This window comes from Alternaria conjuncta (assembly GCF_024043145.1).
Source record: "Alternaria conjuncta strain BMP 0040 chromosome Unknown scaffold_10, whole genome shotgun sequence".
In the NCBI taxonomy this organism is placed as follows: domain Eukaryota; kingdom Fungi; phylum Ascomycota; class Dothideomycetes; order Pleosporales; family Pleosporaceae; genus Alternaria; species Alternaria conjuncta.
Window position 1 is genome coordinate 1,272,373 of NW_026250099.1, and position 19,487 is coordinate 1,291,859.

At 48.2% G+C, this 19,487-nt stretch overlaps 6 protein-coding genes across 6 annotated transcripts; 4 read left to right on the forward strand and 2 right to left on the reverse strand.

Annotated features, from left to right (window-relative positions):
• Nucleotides 1–3,974: 3,974 nt before the first annotated feature.
• Nucleotides 3,975–4,844, forward strand: J4E85_007482 (uncharacterized protein; the record flags this gene model as incomplete). Its single annotated transcript, XM_051471714.1, has 2 exons — nucleotides 3,975–4,111; nucleotides 4,346–4,844. The coding sequence occupies 2 exons, from the start codon at nucleotides 3,975–3,977 to the stop codon at nucleotides 4,842–4,844; spliced, it is 636 nt and encodes a 211-aa protein (XP_051324788.1).
• Nucleotides 4,845–5,399: 555 nt separating this feature from the next.
• On the forward strand, nucleotides 5,400–6,241 carry RIB3 (3,4-dihydroxy 2-butanone 4-phosphate synthase; the record flags this gene model as incomplete). The annotated part of the gene is made up of 2 exons (XM_051471715.1): nucleotides 5,400–5,532; nucleotides 5,613–6,241. The coding sequence occupies 2 exons, from the start codon at nucleotides 5,400–5,402 to the stop codon at nucleotides 6,239–6,241; spliced, it is 762 nt and encodes a 253-aa protein (XP_051324789.1).
• Nucleotides 6,242–9,079: 2,838 nt separating this feature from the next.
• J4E85_007484 (uncharacterized protein) lies at nucleotides 9,080–11,851 on the reverse strand (the record flags this gene model as incomplete). Its single annotated transcript, XM_051471716.1, has 3 exons — nucleotides 9,080–9,112; nucleotides 9,192–11,529; nucleotides 11,580–11,851. The coding sequence occupies 3 exons, from the start codon at nucleotides 11,849–11,851 to the stop codon at nucleotides 9,080–9,082; spliced, it is 2,643 nt and encodes an 880-aa protein (XP_051324790.1).
• A 698-nt stretch (nucleotides 11,852–12,549) lies between these two features.
• Nucleotides 12,550–14,038, forward strand: PAC1 (protein with putative role during mitosis; the record flags this gene model as incomplete). The annotated part of the gene is made up of 3 exons (XM_051471717.1): nucleotides 12,550–12,587; nucleotides 12,641–12,806; nucleotides 12,857–14,038. 3 exons carry the CDS (start codon nucleotides 12,550–12,552, stop codon nucleotides 14,036–14,038), a joined length of 1,386 nt encoding a protein of 461 aa, XP_051324791.1.
• Nucleotides 14,039–16,081: 2,043 nt separating this feature from the next.
• J4E85_007486 (uncharacterized protein) lies at nucleotides 16,082–16,414 on the reverse strand (the record flags this gene model as incomplete). Its single annotated transcript, XM_051471718.1, has 2 exons — nucleotides 16,082–16,355; nucleotides 16,404–16,414. 2 exons carry the CDS (start codon nucleotides 16,412–16,414, stop codon nucleotides 16,082–16,084), a joined length of 285 nt encoding a protein of 94 aa, XP_051324792.1.
• A 640-nt stretch (nucleotides 16,415–17,054) lies between these two features.
• Nucleotides 17,055–18,901, forward strand: J4E85_007487 (uncharacterized protein; the record flags this gene model as incomplete). Its single annotated transcript, XM_051471719.1, has 2 exons — nucleotides 17,055–18,629; nucleotides 18,797–18,901. 2 exons carry the CDS (start codon nucleotides 17,055–17,057, stop codon nucleotides 18,899–18,901), a joined length of 1,680 nt encoding a protein of 559 aa, XP_051324793.1.
• Between the last annotated feature and the right edge of the window lie 586 nt (nucleotides 18,902–19,487).

The window sequence follows — 19,487 nt, forward strand, 5'->3', positions numbered from 1 at the left end:
GATTACTAAAAGTATCTATAGTACTAGAAAGAGATATTAAAGTAATATTATTATATAGTTTAGTATAGTTAGAGTTATTAGAAGCCTTTACTTTATTAGAGATTAGAGGCGTAATAAGAAAGACTTAATTATTAATATAAATGCTATAGAGTTAAATATTATTAAAACTAGTAGAGTTATTAATATAAGCTATAGAAACGCGCTTAACTTTATAAGTATTAGAGCGCTATATAAAGTATATCTAATTATAAAGAGCGTATAAGAAGTAAGCTAAATAGCCTTATAAGTAATATAATATAGTAACACTAATTAGTTAATTAAGCTTAGAAAAAGTATTATAGAATATACCTCTAGATACTTTTTAAGAGTATAGTACGTAATTATACTAGTATAGATTAAGATAAGCTCTTAGAAGCTTTACTACTTAAGAGAGCTTTCTAAGTAAGCTTATAATATAATAATTTATCTTCTATTTATTTCTATGCTTCTAGACGTAATAAAAAGTAGTAATATATACCTACGCTCTCTAGGTATTATTCTTAGTAAGGTTTAGCTTTCTATTATATAAGGCTTTATATAGTGTCTTTAAGAAATAAAGTACTTTTAAAGAAGCTCTATTCTTTTTATTAACTAACTTCTATATTATAAATACTTAAAAACCTTTAGATAATATAGTATTATATAGAGTCTTCTTATATTAGTTAATAATACCTTATACTATAATAGAAGTAAAAGTAAGATCTTAGATTATAGTAGTAGTATATTCTTATATAGTGTAGTAGAAGCGTTTAGTAGTACTAGCGTAATAATAAGTATATAGTACGCTTAGCTTTATAGTAATACTATAAGTATTATAGTAGGTAGTAATTATTCTCTATATAAACTTATTATTATACTAAATACGTATAATAGGCTAGCTATACTTAGTAGATAGATAGGTAAGAAAGTTTATAAATATCTAGGTAAGAGTATACTTATTCTTAAAGAATTAAACCTATGTAAAACGTATAGCGTTATTAATAAGAAATAATATATAGCGCTTTTCTTTAATTCTAGAGATAAAGTAAAAACTCTAGATATTAACTATAATAAGCTTACTAAAGTGTTTATAGTGTTAGTTTATAGAATTCTAAAGAACTTTATAGAGAGTATAGGTAGTAGCGTAGATAGAGTATATATTCTTTACTTTTACCTAGATTTATTTATTAGTAACTTTTATACTATAGCTAATTTTTATAAGCTAATATATATATTCTAGAAAGAGATAGCTAAGTTAATAGTATTTAGACTATATAGAGTTATTAAAGTTAACTATAGCTATAGTAAGAAGGTTAGATAAGAGCGTAGTATATAAGATGTATACGTTTACTCTAATATAAAAAGATATAACTATAATTTTCTTATTATTAGACTTTTAATAAAAAAGTATACTATTACGCCTAGTAGTAGTAGTATAGTAACCTAGGTCTAAGTAAATAAAAGAGGTAATAGAAAGAAGATTATACTATATAGTAGGTATATACTACATATTATTAAATTATAAAATAATATAAGTTCTGTTCTAAGTAGTTATAATAAACTTAATAGTACTTTTTCTAGTAATCTTAAGCTATAATTCTTATTTATATACGCTAATATACTTAGAGTAGTATTCTAGCTTAGAGAAAAGAGTAAGATTATTAGTAATATATTATAAAGTACTACTATTATATATCTAGTATATAGATATAGAGGTAGAAGTAGTTACTATAAATATAGATGTATTAAGACTATTAACTATATCTAGACCTATACGCCTACTAACTATTTAGTTAGCCTCTCTTAAACTAGTAAAGTACTTAGAGTTTTAAGCTAAGTTAGTACTAGAAATAGGTATAGAGTAGTTATATGTATAGTTAATATCTAGATAGTTAATATTAGAGCTATTAAAAGTAGATATAAGTAAAAGATTATAAGTAGACATAATAATATAGTTAATAAAGAAAGTATTCTTATCTATATTAGCTAGTGTAAGGTCTATATTTAAAGTAGTAGCTATACTAGAAGTAGACTAGTTAGAGTAGACAGCCTAGTAGTTCTTCTTATAATAAGTAGTAGTAATATAACTAAGCTTCTTATAGAAGGTATATATAGAAGTGTTAGACTTACTAATATAATAATAGATAGTAATAGAGTATCTAATATTACTATAGTGCTTATACTTAGAGAAAGTAAACTTATTAGAATTATTATTAAGAATATAGAAAGTGTAGAAGTTAGCTACTAAGGTTACTTAGAGAGGCTTATTCTTAGAAGTATTTTACTTATTCTTATTATTATTTTAGTAGTTAAAGAGAAGAGTTTTATAAGTCTTAAAAATATTATTAGTAATAAGAGTACTATAGTAGAAAAGCTTCTAGTAATTAAGAAATATATTATACTAGTAGAGAAGAACTCTATTAATTTTATTAATTAACTATAAATATAATAAAGTTCTACTAGCGTTATAAAAGTTATAAAATATTTTCTTAAACTTAAATAAAAAAGACTAAATAGTAGTAGAATTAGTTATAGTAATCTTATCTAGCTTAAATAAAGTATAGTTAACTAAGATATTCTTAGAAGCCTTATTATTAGCTTAGATAGTATAGTATATAAGATAAAGATTAAGTATATTAAGCTTCTTAAGCTCTTACTAAATCTATAGTTTAATAGATATATAAAGAAGAGTAATAGTAAAGTATATAGACTTATTATACTTTTTCTACTACTAGAGAGTATAGTTATAGATAGTAAGCTTAGTAGTAGTATTAGATAGAATTAGAGTAGAGATAGTAGCCTTTTTACGTAGGTTAGTAGTAGACTAAGAATATATAGTATAAAGAGTAATATAAGTAGAAAGTAAAAGCTTCTTAAAATTCTTACTAGTATTATTATAGTAGTCTACGTAACTATAAATAAAGGTAACTTTAATAAAAGCTTTAGACTAGTTTTAGTAGTTATTAGAACTAGTAAGCTTTTTAAAGTTCTTACTTAAAGTAGAAGTAACACTATTAATAGTAAATATTATAAGTAATAAGATAGTTTATAAAAAATAAGTAGAAAAGAGAAGAAATATATAGTAGTTAGTATACTAAGAAGTTAAAAACTAAGTTACGTAATAGTAACGCTTAGAAATTATTATATAACTATAGTGTAGAGAGAAGTAGCTAAATTACGCGTAGTAGTGTAGAGGCTTATAACTTATAAAATAATAAGAGAAAAATATAATAATTATTTTATATAAGAGAGAGAAAGCTCTATATATATACTACTAGGGCGACGCTAGTAAGTGAATCACGTGATAGGATCCTAACCAACACCTGCCTCTGCCTAATGGCTTGTTAGAGGCATACATTTTGGCTGCAACACCACCGAAATTTCTACTCTTCTACGTTTGCAGACTGCGAGCGGGCTGGTCGTCCTCTTGCAGAGGTCTTGTAGGCTTGGTGGGCGGTTTCACGACGATGCTGTGCGTGGGTACTACGGTAGCTGCTTCGATGTCTTCTCTTGCATATCGTCGAAGTTGTCCGTGATGTCGGCTGTTCCAAGTGTAGATCCCGGAGGTACTTGACGGCCCAGCCTGTTCTCATGATGGATTTAGACTCAACGTGAAAGGCACGCCCAATAAAGAATTGTAGGGCATGACGCGAAAAGACTGTCATGTGTATACCGAGGACCTCGTCTTGCGCGAGAGGTTATTTACGGCGCAGTTCTTGATACGATTACTGGGCATTGCAGACACGACCCAGATCCAGAACGAAATCTGCACAAGTCGAGTAGAGCGGTACGCCGGTGCAAAGTGAAACGGAGTGAAAATTTTCTGCCTCCTCGCATAGCGAACAAGTTGGTTGTTGTCCCATACGCAATGCTTGGCATCCAAACTCTGGTGTCTACATCGTTACATTTGCCCTCCCTTACACTTTTGCTGACGCAATACTGGAATTCCCACAAATATGGGTACAATTCAGACGAACATTTCTGATCCATGCGCAGCATTGAGGCTGTATCGGAAGAAATTCGAGGACGCAGAAGCGCTCTTCGACAGCGGCGATATAGCTGGCTGCATATTGGCAGCTCAGCGCAACATAACGTAAGTGGTAGCAACAAAACAACCACCACAATTAGTATTGCGACTAACTATTCCCAGCGACACAACTCTTCCGCCGTACTACATTATAAGAAACTGTATACTTCTCACGAGCGCTATGGATAACTGGGACGATGGCAATGACTGGAGGCTCGCAGCGGTAAGATTTCCAATGTACAGACTGGATTTGAGACATACGCTGACTTCGACCGTGTCGTATCAGGAGAGCTGTCACAGTAATACGGTACGGCGGGCAACGGAAATGAATGATGCCGATTCGCTCGCTGCCCTACAAGATCTCCGTGAGGAGCTTGACTGGTTGGCTGAGCAGCGAGACCAATATCTCCAGGAACACAGAGCATGGATGCTTGAACAAGAGGGAGAGGACGATGACGCCGAGACGGACTCGGAAGGAGATGGAGTTGAGTTGGACGACAGCGAGGAGGAGGCGGAGATGGAAGCCAAGGACGTTGAGTTAGGCGAGAGTAACGCGTTGATGGGAGGTGGGGACACTCAACACCTTCCGATCCGCGGACCACAAGCTCCCACGGCAAGCCTCGTAGTCAATCGAGAGGACGAGCGTTCTGCCATTCTTGCAGCGACCGCCTTCCTTTTCGAATGCCAGTCGTACATACCGGGGCATATGCAAGGTCAGTATATCCAGGCGGTCCTGGAACTTCAGGAAGCTGCCATGCGCACCATCAACAGCATGTCTTCCACAGCTTCCGCAGCTTAATGGTTTCAGGTATGTTGTACGTAAAGTGTTTCCATGGTAGTTCTAGAGCTATACAACCTTGTCCACGTCGATCTCGTTGAGCTTGCGATGACTTGTCTTCCGCATTGGGTATAGCCTTCCAAGGTTAGGTCAAGCCACTCATCGGAGGGGTGCGACCGAGGCACCGATGGGTCCAGGGAAGCTCCAGATGTCCGTCGCATGCCCCTCCTCATCTAGGTATCTTGTGACATCGAACCGCCGCACGGCTCCGCAGCTACGATTATCACTACCGTTGACTCCGCTCGTATCCCTTCAATTAACTCTCGCATTGTCTCGCAGTATACATTCGAGCTCACAGTATACATTAAGAGCACCATTCTACAGCTTAGCATACCTCGAGGTTCCAGGCGCGGACATCCGGTGGCTTACGAGATCTTTTTCTAAGCAAAGTGGTAGCGAGCTCTACGCTTTGCAAGCACGCGGAACGACCAAGCTCCGTTATTCTTCCTCGACACGACTATTTTAAGAGAAGGCGATACCAGGCGAAAGTAATTGGACCAGAGTCATACCCCAAGCATGCCTGCTGAACTCCAAAACGGGCTGCCTGCCCATGGTACCAATGGCGTCAACGGCAACGCGACGGAGCTCTCAAATCCCACACCCGCACACCCAGCGTTCGACTCGATACCAGATGTCATACAAGCCTTCGGTACGTGTCTGCGAACACCTCCAGCTCCAAAAGCTACCATACCCCTCACCCCGCACAACCCTTACTAACGCGCCTTCCAGCAAATGACGAATTCGTGATCGTCCTTGACTCACCCTCGCGCGAAAACGAAGGCGACCTGATAATCGCAGCCGAAGCCCTCACCCCCTCAAAAGCCTCCTTCATGATCCGCTACTCAAGCGGCTACATCTGCGCGCCCCTCCCCGTTTCCCGCGCCGCCGCCCTGCACCTCCCGCAAATGGTCGCCGACAACGCCGACCCCAACCGCACCGCCTACGCCGTCAGCATCGACTCATCCGACGCGTCCGTCACAACCGGCATCTCAGCGACCGACCGCAGCTTAACATGCCGCATGCTCGCCGACCCCAGTGCTAAAGCTAGTCACTTCAGGAGACCGGGTCATATATTGCCATTGCAGGCGCGGGATGGTGGTGTGCGCGAAAGGAGGGGACACACCGAGGCGGCGGTGGATCTGTGTCGGTTGGCGGGGAAGCAACCTGTTGGTGTTATTTGCGAGTTGATTACCGATGGCGACGAGGTGCCTGGTAAGCCCGAATTGATTGGTGGGGGCATGATGAGGAGGGATGACTGCTTGGCTTTTGGCAAGAAGTGGGGGATCAAGGTGTGTACCATCGATGATATGGTGAGGTATATTGAGGAGAATGATGGGGTCTTGGGCACGTCCTCATAGTTTGAGGCGGGCAAGGGACCGGGTAAAGGTGCCATCATGAGAGGGAGGACATTTGTGAGATGATCCCCTTGGTATGTTGTAGGTGGACGGTGTCGGCGCACTTTGAGGATACACGCGCTTTAGTCATGGCATGGAAGAAAACCTGATACTGTACTATTAGATACTCCAATCCAGCGCAAGCTTCTCGATCCGAAAGCCAGAAGAACCGTACACATGTCATTCTATACACTCCGACGAAAACGAGCTCCGCCCACGCTTATACCATGGAAAGCAAACACAACGTTCCCGCCCATCGCGAACGGCACAGTACGCGCCAAGGCCAAGCAAGCAAACCACCTCCCAGCTATACACTCCAGACGATAAGACCGCCCTCATCCACTACCCCCATAGAAATCCTCCAACTTCCCCACCACCTCCTGCATAACCTCTTCCCTGACCGCAAAATTCACCCTCGCCCAACCCCCATCCTTCTCCACCCCATTGAACGCCCGCCCAGGTGCAACCTTGATCCCACCTCTTCCTTCCAATTCCCTCCAGAAAGCGTTCTCCTCCTCTCCTGTCCTAGTCTTCTTTGCCAGTTTAGCAGCGAGGAAGGGGCCGTGTGTAGGTACCACGATCTCGATGTCGTGGCGTCGGAGGAAGGAAGCGAGCATGTTGTAGGAAGTTGACAAGCGGGATGTGTTCAGAGTGAGAAGGGAGGGGAGGAAGGATGATGTAAGCAGGGAGGTCAGATAGATGGACGAGAGGGAGGAGGGGTGGGTAGCCGTCAGTGCCAGGGAGGAGAGGAGAGGGGTGTTTTGTTGGGATACCACGCAACCCTGAAATACTCATATCAGCTCCTGGTCGTTCCAGCCCGTGCAGTTTTGAGTGGACAAGAAGAGCGACTTACGATTTTCAGTCCACCTAATCCGAATAGTCGACTTGCATCCCACACCACATGCACGCGACTCGGATCGACCTTGACGGCTCCTTCCGGTACAAGCGGCTCAGTTAACGACAACGCGCTCACGAACATCTCACCCTTTCTTTTCTTCTTAGCCCCTCCGCCCCCTTCCTTCCCATCTAATGCCATCAGCCCAGCCCCCTCATCAACAATCAAATGCAATCCTCTTTCTTGGCAGAACTCCAGTAATTCTCTTAAGGTCTCCCGGGGGTAGCATCGCGAGAGGGGGTTGTTGGGATTAGAGAGCAAGACGGCTTTAATCCGCGTTCTGTAGTCGGAGAAGTCGTAGGCGGCTTGCAGGGAAGGGACGAGGTAGTTGTCCCAGTGGATGTGGGTTGGTGGTATGACGGGGATGGGTGTTACGTTTGCTTTTCGCTTCAGTAAGAGCGAGAGGGTGGCTGTAGTTATATCAGTCAAAGAGGGTAATTTTGTAAGTGAGGGTTGGACGAAGTTATGGATATGACCGGAAAATAGCAATGGAAGAGACTTACGACAACTCGGACCAGGAACAAGCACACTATCCCCATCGTCGCAAACAGAATGGATCACGTTCTCAATCGCGTCCGTAGTCCCAGCTGTAAGAACGATATGTTCCGCTCTCACAGCATGAACAGGCTTGAAATACGCATTGAAAAAGCCCGCAAGAGCATTCCTCATCCCTAAATCGCCGCCGTTAAAAGACTCCGTGGGGGACGTAAATACCTATCGTAGATTCATACCGAATTAGTACATGTGCAAAACCATACTTGAACAAACGCATCCCGACGATCTTCGCAACCGAAATCGGAAACAACATACCTCAACCGCCCCCACATCCCTCACAACATCCCCCAGAAACTTTTGTAACTCGGGATACAACACCTCATTCCCCCCACAACTGAGATCAATCGTATTGCCAAAAGGGTCGAACGTCTCAGGTGCGGTACCCGAAAGCGCAGGCGCAAGCCCTTCGAGCGCGGAACGCGCTCGTCGCGACAGCCCCGGGTCCATCATGGCTGAGACGGAGAGGTGGCGCGTGCTGCGCATTCAGGAATGCAGTATAGAGATGCGTGATGTATGATGTACGAGATCGAATTGAGGTGGCTACTGTGGGGAAAGCGACCCTGCAGCACGTCGCAGCTCGCTGTCGCAGATAAAAAACGTTGCGATCTCATTGTCCGGGGTGTGCTGCCAAGGGTGGTCGCTGCGGTCTGCGGCACAGTTATTTGTGAGGACCCAGTGGACTGGTAACCTGGGGCTGACGCGACGCGTCTTGTTGGTTGGGCAGGCGGCCGGCGAGGGACGGGTCATAGCTTCGATACGATACGGTGACGGGATGTCGAAGAAGAGTAGGAAGAGAGGACAGAGTGAAGATTATAACATCTATTATTGGATTCGCGATAATGAACACAAGCGTGTGGGGAATCTCTGAAGAAGGGAACGAAGGGAAAAACGACATCTCCCTCTGCACCAAGACCATGCAAGTCATATAGCCTGCACGCGTGCTTTTCTTCCCGGTCTATCCTAAGCCTCATGCCCTGCCCTGCCTAACACTATTACACAAATGCATGCTCCAAGCCAGACCAACGCCGTTGAAGATGCTCACGGATAAATGCATGCAGAGCGCATGCAGGCACCCTAGTTAAAGGAAAACCTAAACACCCTAGAGCCTACATTAAGATAAAAGCTTGTAAAGTTAGTAGCTTAACGGCGACGTAGGCTCCTAGGTGTTTAGTTTTTCCCTTGTATAGGGTGCAGGGTCCAAGATAAGCGATGAGCTACGAAGCCCTATGAACGCCCTCGAGAAAATCTGTGTGTGCCCGTCTCGATTTTGGGTGAAGCGCGGCAATTCGTTCGTGCAAGCGCAAAGATGACTGCTCGTCGAGAAGATGAGGTCGAGTCGGCAAGTCGCTATTCTATTGCTGTGGCCGTCCGATACCTTGCTTAGCCTGAGGAATTGTAAGCTTCGTCGTTAAAAGTAAAACAAAGACGGCGGTCTTCTTCAAAGTGTGAGGTGTCGGAACTGACCTTCATCATCTCGATTCTCTGCTTGAGATTCTGGGTAACCTCTGCTGCGCGCTTCCAGCTTTCCGCACCAGATGCTCCTGCGGAAGGTACCCGTTGAGCTGTTCCGTTCTCTGTTGGGCTCCTGCCATCACGCGACATCGACGACAGACCATCTGCTCGTGGACTTAGTTTTCCGCTCAAGTTACTGCCAGGGCGAGATAGAGAATCAAAGTTCTCCTTACCATCGCCGCCCGGGCTTCCTGGCCCACTGGCAAAACTCCTCTCTCGCCTTGGGTGCATGGCCCGACTGCCGTAGCCGGAGTCACCGAAATGCGCGCCGTTGGTGTTACCAACTCCGTTGTCAGTGTATATCTGGTCTCCGACGTCTGTAGCTGGCGGAGAATTTGAACGCGCCTGTCTAAGGAGTTCGCGCTTCAATCTATCAATCTCGCGACGCTGGTTCTGTACTGTCTGCTCGGATGCTTCAAAGTCTGAGCGCGCACGAACGAGCTGCGTCTCCTTTGCCTTTATCGAGAGCACGTCGCGGGTGTGATCTTCGATGAGCTGAGCGTTCTGGTTCTGGAGCTCATGGATCTGCGAAGTTAGGTTTGTCCTTTCTCCACGCAGATCTTCATTCTGTCGCCGTACACGGTCAACCTCTGCTCGTAGCTCATCAAGTTCCGCTCGTTCTACCAGGCTGAGACCGGTCGGCGCTTGTGGAGCTGGGGCGGCGACGGGTTCAGCAGCAGGCCTTCCTAGGGGACGACCTGCGAGACCACGTCCGGCACCAAACTTGGGCTGTGGCGGCGGTGCTTCTTCCTCTGGAGGAGGTGAAACAACAGATTTCCGTGGCGAAGGAGCTCCGAGACCTGGCTTCTTCAATCCACCGAGCCTTGATGGCGCAGCAAGACCGGGCTTAGCCCCCAATTTGGACGCGGCGGGTCTTGAAGTCGGCTTCGGCTCGAGAGGTGCGGCGGGCTCTTCCACCGGTGGAGGTGGGGGTGCTTTTGCTGCAGGAGCCGGCTTCTTTGCGCCACCCGGTGCTGGCCGTTTACCCATAGGCTTCTTAGTCGGTGCTGCGGCTGCAGGCTTGGGCGCTGGCGCAGCCTTTGGCTTGTATTTGGACTTGACTTCCGCAGCATCGAAGAACTCCTTGATCTTGGTCTTGCGGATCTCGTCAAGTCCGTCCAGATGAGCGTTCATGATACGGTCTCCCATAATCTTCCACAGCGTACCAAGCACCTCGGCACCAGCAGCTCGCTGTACCTCTTGAGATTCAGTAAGTAGTTTCGTAGAACTCTCTGCGATGGCCTTGGCTTGTTCCGGTGTTGGGGCTTCGCGGGTGTTCTTCAAGCATCGAACCAGGAATCGCGACGATTCAAGTTTGACCTGAGGATTTTTGTGCTTTAGAAACTCCAGAATCTCCTCCAAGCACTCTTGGAAGCTCGTGCACGCAAATGAGGCGTCCAAAGCAGCTCCAATGGCGTCAGTCACAGTCTGTTTCTTCTCCTTCAGGCGCTCCATCATTGCGTTCATGACGTCTTTGCGGTACTTGGCGAAACTCTTCTTTAAGCCCTTAGCTAAAAGCTCGACACAGTTCGCAGCAGTTACAACACAGGCAATATTCGCATCCTTCAGGCAGGTCTTCGCAAAGCCGCGTACTAGCTCATCGAAAGGTCCTTCGGCGATCCTTGGGTGATCAAGAGCTTTTTGCGTGTCGTCGAGCGCTTCTTTTCGGTCTTTCCATTTTGACGATGCCAACTTCTCCGAAAAGTCTTTGGGAATCTTTGCGAATACATCAACGGCTTCGTACTCGGGCTCAAGATCGATGGCGGCCTCCTCTTCCTCTTCCTCCTCTTCGACGTCTGGCGCAGCGGCAGCGGCTTCCTTGGCAGCCTGCTGTGAACGGAGCAGTCGCTCCTGTTTTGGCGAGGGCTCTTCCTTGACCTTTTCAAACAGCTTGTCGAGATCTTGCTGTTGGACAGGCTTCAGATCGTTCCAGAAGAGCGGCTTCATGGCCTCTTTTAGCCATCGGTAAAGTTCGACTGTCAACTCCTGCGCCTTGGCGCGAACGTTCTTGTCCGCATGGCCGTAACATTTTGGAAGCGCCTTGAGGACGGGCTTGGGCTCGATAGTTTTGCAGCCGTAGGCATGGTAGATCTGTGTAAGGGCGTCTAAAGTCGCGGCGATGACTTTGGGTTGCTTGTTTCCTAGTACCGGTAGGAGCTCTTCGATTACGGGGTCGGGCTTGTCGGTCTCGATGTATAGCATGAGCGCTTCGAGCGCCTTCGCCTTCGCTGCCGGTCGCGTCGAGGGTAGGCCCTTTTCGGCGATGACTGTTATGGTGTTTCCGCGTGACCTAAACAATGCGTTAGTATTGCGCGGCGCAAAGTTTTGCAAAGTACTTACCGTACGCAGCCCTCCCTCCCTGCTATCTCGAGGAAGGCGCACAGTGCGCCGAGACCTTCTTGTTGTGCCGCGACGTTGGAGTCGCCCGCAACACCTTTCCATACGCTCGCATCGTTTATGAACTGGCGCACAATGGGGTCTGATTCACTGGCGGCGAGACTGAACTCTTTGGCAGCGGCCTCGTATGCTTCTTTCCGCACCTTCCAGACCTTGTGTACGAAGCGATCCGGAAGCGGCAAGGAACTGAAATCTTCCTCCGCGGCGTCGGCCATGGCCTGTTATGGAATGTGATGGATGTAATGCGGGGTCGTCTAAGAAACCAGAAAAGCTAATAAAGAGTAAGTCGCGGAGTTCTAGAAGGTTGAAAGGCCTTATAGCAAGAGGCGCAACAGTCCAAACACTGTGTAGACAACAGTGATATGCGCGCGGATAGGCGCGCGTGCAGTGGACCATGACTGATGCAGGAGGTAGGAGCGCGGAGACGTACCAGATGATGTCAGTAGACAATGTTGTCGATTGCTTTTTGTGAGACTATTGGATCGCAAAGTCTCGGATAGCGATAACAGCGGAGTGTGAGGGGTCGAGTATGGTGTGAGGTGATGATGTAGAAAGTGCAAGTATGTTTTGGCGGGCGCTCCAGGGCTCGTTGTCCGGGCGAACAGCAGTGTTCCTTCCTAAACAGATCCCTGCACCACATGAATGCCCAACCCACCTACACCGTCCAGCACACACGTCACCTCCAACACACGCCCGCATTATTGCTTCGAGACAATCGCTATCCTCCCGCCGTCGCCATTCCGCTACCTCTAATTTCCGCCCAAGATACCCCACCCCTGCAGACATCCTCCGCTCACCGCAATTCCCCGCGCCCACCAAAAACCTCCGCCTCGACCGCACACGACTACGCACCACGTCGCGATAGTGCATGGTCCCGTCTAGCCTCAATCGCGTATGACCTAGCCATTCCGCCATGAGCGCGATATTGACAGACCGGCAAGCGGAAGAGCTGTGAGCATTGCAGACAGCAAGTGACTCGAGAGCCATGACTGACGACGAGCCAGGCACAAGGCCATAATCGCATATCTGGGCGTTATAAACGCGCCAAAGACGGCGGAAGCGTTCCGGGAAGAAGCCAACATAGCCGAGAGTTTCGACGATGCCACGCGGAAAAAGTACGAGGGGCTGCTGGAGAAGAAATGGACCAGTGTAGTGCGGCTGCAGAAGAAGGTACTTGCGCGTCAATACCTACACTGAAACCACATGCTTACCATGGTCAGGTTTTGGAACTCGAGCAACGCAACCAGAGCCTCCAGAGCGAGCTCGACTCCACAACGCCAACCTCACTCATCAGGAGAAACCAAGACCCCACCGCCTGGCTACCACGGGCTCCAGCACGACACACCCTCCAATCACATCGCTCGCCCATAACCTGCGTCGCCTTCCACCCCGTGTTCTCGTCACTCGCTTCAGGCTCGGAAGACACTACCATCAAGATCTGGGATTGGGAATTGGGTGAGCTGGAAAGGACGGTGAAGGGACACACAAAAGGAGTGCTGGATGTCGATTTTGGTGGTCCAAGAGGTGGCACACTGCTGGCTTCGTGCTCGAGCGACTTGACCATCAAGCTGTGGGATCCTTCGGACGAATACAAGAACATCAGGACGCTTCCTGGGCACGATCACTCCGTCTCTGCGATTCGATTCGTTCCTAGTGGGGCCGCCGGATCTCCATCTTCAGGGAACCTACTAGTCTCTGCGTCCCGAGACAAGACACTGCGCATTTGGGACGTCACAACGGGATACTGCGTCAAGACGATACGCGGGCATGCCGACTGGGTACGAGACGTAGCCCCTAGCTTTGACGGACGATGGCTCTTGTCTGCAGGAAACGACCAAACTGCCCGGCTCTGGGACGCAAGCTCAGGAGAGCCTAAATGCACATTCCTCGGCCATGAGCATGTTATCGAATGCGTCACAATAGCGCCCCCAGTATCGTACGCCAACCTTGCAGCACTCGCTGGACTCAAGAAACCACCACCACTCAGTAGCTCCGCCGAGTATGTTGCGACTGGATCAAGAGACAAGACTATAAAGATATGGGACGGACGGGGAACACTGATCAAAACACTTACTGGTCATGACAATTGGATACGGTCGCTGGTCTTCCACCCAGGCGGAAAGTACTTGCTATCGGCTAGTGACGACAAGACTATCCGATGCTGGGACCTCACACAAGAAGGTCGATGCGTCAAGACTGTCACCGACGCCCATGGGCACTTCGTAAGCTGTATGCGCTGGGCCCCCAACGTCATCAAAGATGTACCAGTCAATGGAGATGCCACCAACGGCGCGACCAACGGTGCCAGCAAGAAGAAAGAAGAGGAAGCAGCCAAAGCGGGTATACGTTGTGTTATTGCGACAGGCTGCGTTGACTTGAACGTTCGCATCTTTGCCTCATGAGAGACGACAGCTTCGCCACTTTTGTTCGCATCGTTGCCAGTACGTGTTCTGCATAGGAAGGTTGGATGTACAGGCGAAGGGGCTTCCATACACGAGACTCCATGAGTTCCAGTTTTTACGACTTCATGTAAATACCCAAGTTACGCGCCATGATAGTCTCTCACGCGTCATAGTAAAGGCGCAAGTCGGAGAAGGGCATGCATATCAGTTTGGCGTCAATATGGGTGCAAAGATCAAGGATAGAGCAGCAAGAGACATGCGATCAGTGTTTTCACCAAACATTCACAGAGCGAACTGAAATAATTCGCAATGTCCCCGCACCATGTGATTCTACGATGTTCTTAGTTTTGCAGGTGAGGCCCGTGTCTCTACGAGGCTGGGGGTCCACCTTCGCCTTAGTCACCAACGCGCTAGTGGAGCGGAAAAACTAGCGAGACCTCCGATAGCTTAACTTTTCTCTCAGCGGCCTACAACTTGTCTTCCTACACCATTACTGCTTCACACAGCAATGGCGCATCAACGATACAGCAAGCTTTGCTGTTGTGCGCGCAAGATCTACAACTAACCGCCAGCACTAACAGCACTGCTTACAGCATGCGCTCACTCTTGTAAGTACAAGTACCCTACCCTCCATCCTGCGCTTTCATGATGATTCACAAAGCCAAAAACAAATTAGAGTCTTTGACCTCTAGGGGAATGAAACTCAAACTTTTGCACGTCAGTCTGATCGCGACTGCGCTCATCACATTGTCTTCGACTTTTGCGACGAGAGCATCAAGCTAACCAGCTTCAGAATTTCTTGATATGCACTTACATCACCAGCGCATTGCGCTTTGTGCTCATGAATGCCACAGGTAGCTTCGCAGCTCTGCGATATCACTGGTAAGCACATCTCCCCTCCACCTCCCCTCGTCCAATGATGATCAGATTGTGCTACGGCACGCTGGAAATTACCGACCAAGGCTTCTGCCGGTGCCGATAAACAATGGCTGTTTCTGATTTTGACCTTCAACTCACTGCTCTTCTCAACATCGCTTGTAGCTCTCGCTAACATCTCGCGCGTTGCAGATACTATCATTCCGCGCCCCAAATGGTACGATTTCTCCCTCTCGAACCCTCCTCGAACACCATATGATGATTTCGCACTGGGCACCGACAATTCGTGACGGATACGCTCATTATGGCAGGCCTCAGAAACCTCGCCGACTGACCTCGCTCGCCAACACTGCACATTCATACAAGCGTCGTAGAGCTTCGGCTAACAACGCAATCAGTCTGTTCTCCAACAACAGTCTGTAACATCCTCAATGGTAAGCGCACTCCTCTTGCTCACCTTCCGGGAAATGAGGAACACTTGATGACGAGTCCGACGGGTTCGCCCGGTGAAGACTTAAATCAAAATATCCATTCATGTCAACTGATCCCACTTCAATGCATACTATTTGCTTTCTCTTCACTGGTAGAAGCTTTTGCTAACTTGCTACCCAGATCCATCAGTGCTTGCCTCACTACAATCGGTACGCTCGCCGCCTATCTCCTTCCTCGATATGATGATACGACTTTATCAATGACAAGCATATGTCCAAGCTTCGGCGACGACGAGAACTGTCCTGTCTGATCCACACTATACTGTGTTGCACTATGAAGATGAGATACAACAGCAACTGATGAGTTGCATAGGGTCTTATACTCATGTTGCAAGCGTGATGCTATCCTCTATGGTAAGTCTTCCTCCATCCCCTCCACTTCCTTTTACAAGATGAACATTCAATTTATCACGACGGTCTACCGAGCTACGGCAATGGTGATAACTGCCTGTGACAGGGCATGAGTCTGATCAACACCCTCAACTTGCACATGTTGATTACTTTTGATGCATCAAACGCTAACAATATGTTCAGATCTCAACCCTTTTCCATGAACCCCGTGACTGAAAACGCCTTCCTATGCTCTCGCGATGCCGCTCCAAGCGTCTTCCAATCAATGTCCTGGAATCTTCGTGCGACGCGTCGAGAATTGTCCGTAGTCCACCATGCCAGTAGCTCAGTACAATCCAATCGTAATATCTCCACGGATCCTTGCTGTCAAGTGAATCTCTGCCTCCAAATCTAGCTTGATACCCAGGAGCAACGCCGCATCCTTGGGCTTGCCGTTGTCGTCCACTGGTCCCTTGATGATGTTGCCGGCCGGTCGGTTGAGTGTGGCTGAGGATGGGACAGGGCCAACCTTGGAAGTGGAAGACACCTTACGGCCACCGGAGGCTTGTCCGTCGCTCTCAGTGTCGGAGCCGTAGGCTGTTGGGCGGATGGTGGAGTCGCTGATTGAGGTTAGCACATGTAAAACCCTTCGTACCAGTGTTGCTTACAGGGTAGACATTCTGATGGATGGTTGGATTAACAAGAAGTCGATATTAGGTATTAGGCAAGTCGTTCAAGTTGGACAGGCGCCGGGCCGTTGCTGGGTATTGGCGATGGTGGATGGTGAGGATGAGATGCAGGTCAACTGTACTGGCCTTTATGAAGTGCCATATCTCTGCCTTATAAGCAAAGTCGCCATCAGATACGACAACAACACATACCATTCACCTTTGCCAGGAGTCGATGTCGCGCTGAACGCTCGAAACGGCTGTTGTGGCACTCCTGTGTCTCAAAGTCGCTGCCATCGTCCGAGTCTCGTACCAGCCTCACTACCGAAAGGGAATCAAGGGTCCAGACAAGACGATCAACCGCAGTCGCTTGAATGTTGTGGGGATGTGCTATGCCTGCCGGCGGGGCGGCTGTGACGATGAAACACACAGGGGCTGGTGAAGCTCAGGGCGACCGTCTCAGCTCGGACGCTCTTGTTCTCAGTCGAGCGACCATCAGACCACCGGAGCTATCAAGCGATCCCGATTCTATGGAACCACGGTAATGCGCATAGACCATATCGAATCCCATCTGCAAGCGATAGCGAACATGGTGCATGTCCATGCTAACCTCCACCCCCAAACGCATCCCCATGATGCAGCACACGCAAAATGGTCCTCTCAATCCTCATCGCCACAATCGTAGCCCCCGGCCTCCTCGGCTCCCAAGAAGCAATCCGGCAATCGCAATCCAAAGAGAAGCGCGAAGAACACCGCGCCCGCCGCTGCAACCTCATCGCCACATGCGTCAAGTCTTCGCATCGCAGCCGCGAAATCGATGGCCGGCAAGTCGTCCTGAGAAACGGGAAGCTCTGGATCGATACCGGGACAGAAGATGGAAGTCCACTGGGTCATCCTTATGCTGGGTATTACTTACCGTACCCGGATACGAGTTACGAAGGGCTTGTGACGACGATTACAGATGTAGCGCCGATTATGAACTGGGTGTATGTTGATAGACACACGGGAGAAGCGAAATACGGAGTGAGAGCTGATGCGCAACCGCATCTCACAGGCCCATTCGATTGCACGCGTCAAGATCGACGGCTCACATTCGATGGCTGGGAGGGGTGGTGTGCAGTTGAACAAGCACCCGGGCTATGGGGCTTGTACTTTGATCTCGATGACGACGGCCTCAAATCTAGAGTTGCACCTGGTACGAGAGTACTAGAGATCGAACTCAGCCGCAAGGAAAAGAGGTGGAAGAAAGAGGCCGACGAGAGGATGGCGGATCAGACGACTAAGAGGGCTGTTGAGAGGGAGGAGGATGCACCGGTTGAGAAGCCGTTGGGTGGGGAGAAGGTGGAGGTCAGACCGGGGGTTGGTGCTGCAGTGGGGGAGGGGAAGGAAGAGAGTTGGAGGCCGATGAAGATACCGAAGTCTATCTTTGAGGATCCGCCGCCCGTGGTGGAGAGTTTGGTCTTCAGATCAAGGACGCCGCCGCCAGCGTATGAGTCTGTTGAAGGAGGTGAGGATGAGACTTTGAATCCCACGAGAGGACAAGAGGGAACATCTGCTGAGGTATCTGGTACGGGTCAGAACGACAGCTTACCAGGCATCGAAACTTCTCCGTCTCCTATCGTAACGGAATCGGTGCCAGCAAAATCCCAGTCAACACTCGTTGAAGAGACTGAAAGCCCTTCACGTGAGTCGAACGTCTCAAAGGCTCAACCACCGCCGGCACTTATCGATGAGATTGGAAGCACCCCGGAGATGCCAGACTTCACCTCGTCACCTGATGAGCAATCCACATCTCCCGGCGAGAAGCGAACTACGCCCAAGCTGAACAGAAGCAGCGGCTCTCGAGCGCTAGCCCAAGCTCAGAAATTCGAAGCCATGGCAGCAGCGCAAAAGACTAGTCCTGAGGCTAGACGACGATCGAGTGAACGCGGATCTCGTGCCAACAGTAACACGTCTTCTGTATACTCCAACGAAGATGCGTCACTGATTGTGCCTGGAGTCAGTACACAGCCCCAAGCTTCACCAACACCGGCCCCTTTAGCATTCGCTGTCTCCAAAGCGAAGCAAGCAAAAGTGCTTGCGACGCGATCACAGCCGTCAGCAGCATCTAAGCTGGTATCCGATCCTTCTGTTCAACGACCGATAACACCTCCCCGCCAACGTGCACCCTCCATCCGCGAAGACCCAGCCATATCCGCAGCTCAATCTACATCAAACGGCAGACCGGTCGTTTCTCTACCCCGTCGACCATATCCAGATAGATCTAGTCCCCGCCCAAGCCCGAGTCCCTCATCACGACGATCAACTTCGCAGCAGTCGACACAAAGACTCACACCCGATCGCCGGCAAAGAGATCGATCCATCTCTGAACTCTCATCACCATCCTCTTCCAGAGCCGCTACGTCTCGTTCGTCACCGAGATCATCGTCTGCGGCGTTGGGGAGGCAGTCGCTTGCGAGGACTATGACGAGTGGGAAGGGGAACCAGGGGATGAGTAATAGGATTGGAGGGGGTCAGGGGAGGGGAAGTACGGGTGGAGTGGGTAGGCAAGCTGGTAGTAGTTCTGTGAGTGGGAAGGGTAGGGGAAATGCTGGTACCACTGGTGGAAGGAAGACTACGTCGGCGTTATTTAGGGAGATTGATGACTTGGTTGGCTTGGAGGACGAGAATGGGAAGACGAAGTGATGTAGCGTTGGAACACCATCACGAAGATGAAAGATAAAAATCAATACAAAGATTCCATCAGACATTACGGTATCTATCTTGAGGGTAGGTAGTGCTTGGTTGAGTAATCATGTCCTTGGTTGATGCCCGAAATCGATTAGGCGTCAATGCCACCTTCCATAATTCGCTCAGTGCCACCGCTTTCCTCATCTCTTTTACCACCTCACTTCTCACAATCACCAACATCCAGAACTCGAGCGACTGTCAACCCAGATGTTAGACTTTACCGCATACGACGGACCTGCCGGCTAACCCACCCGTTGCATGGCGTTGCGGACCGGCAAATGTGAAACTCGACCCACCATCGACCGACTCACCCATCGCAAGTGCGTCAGGTTTCCGACACGTTTTGACGAAATG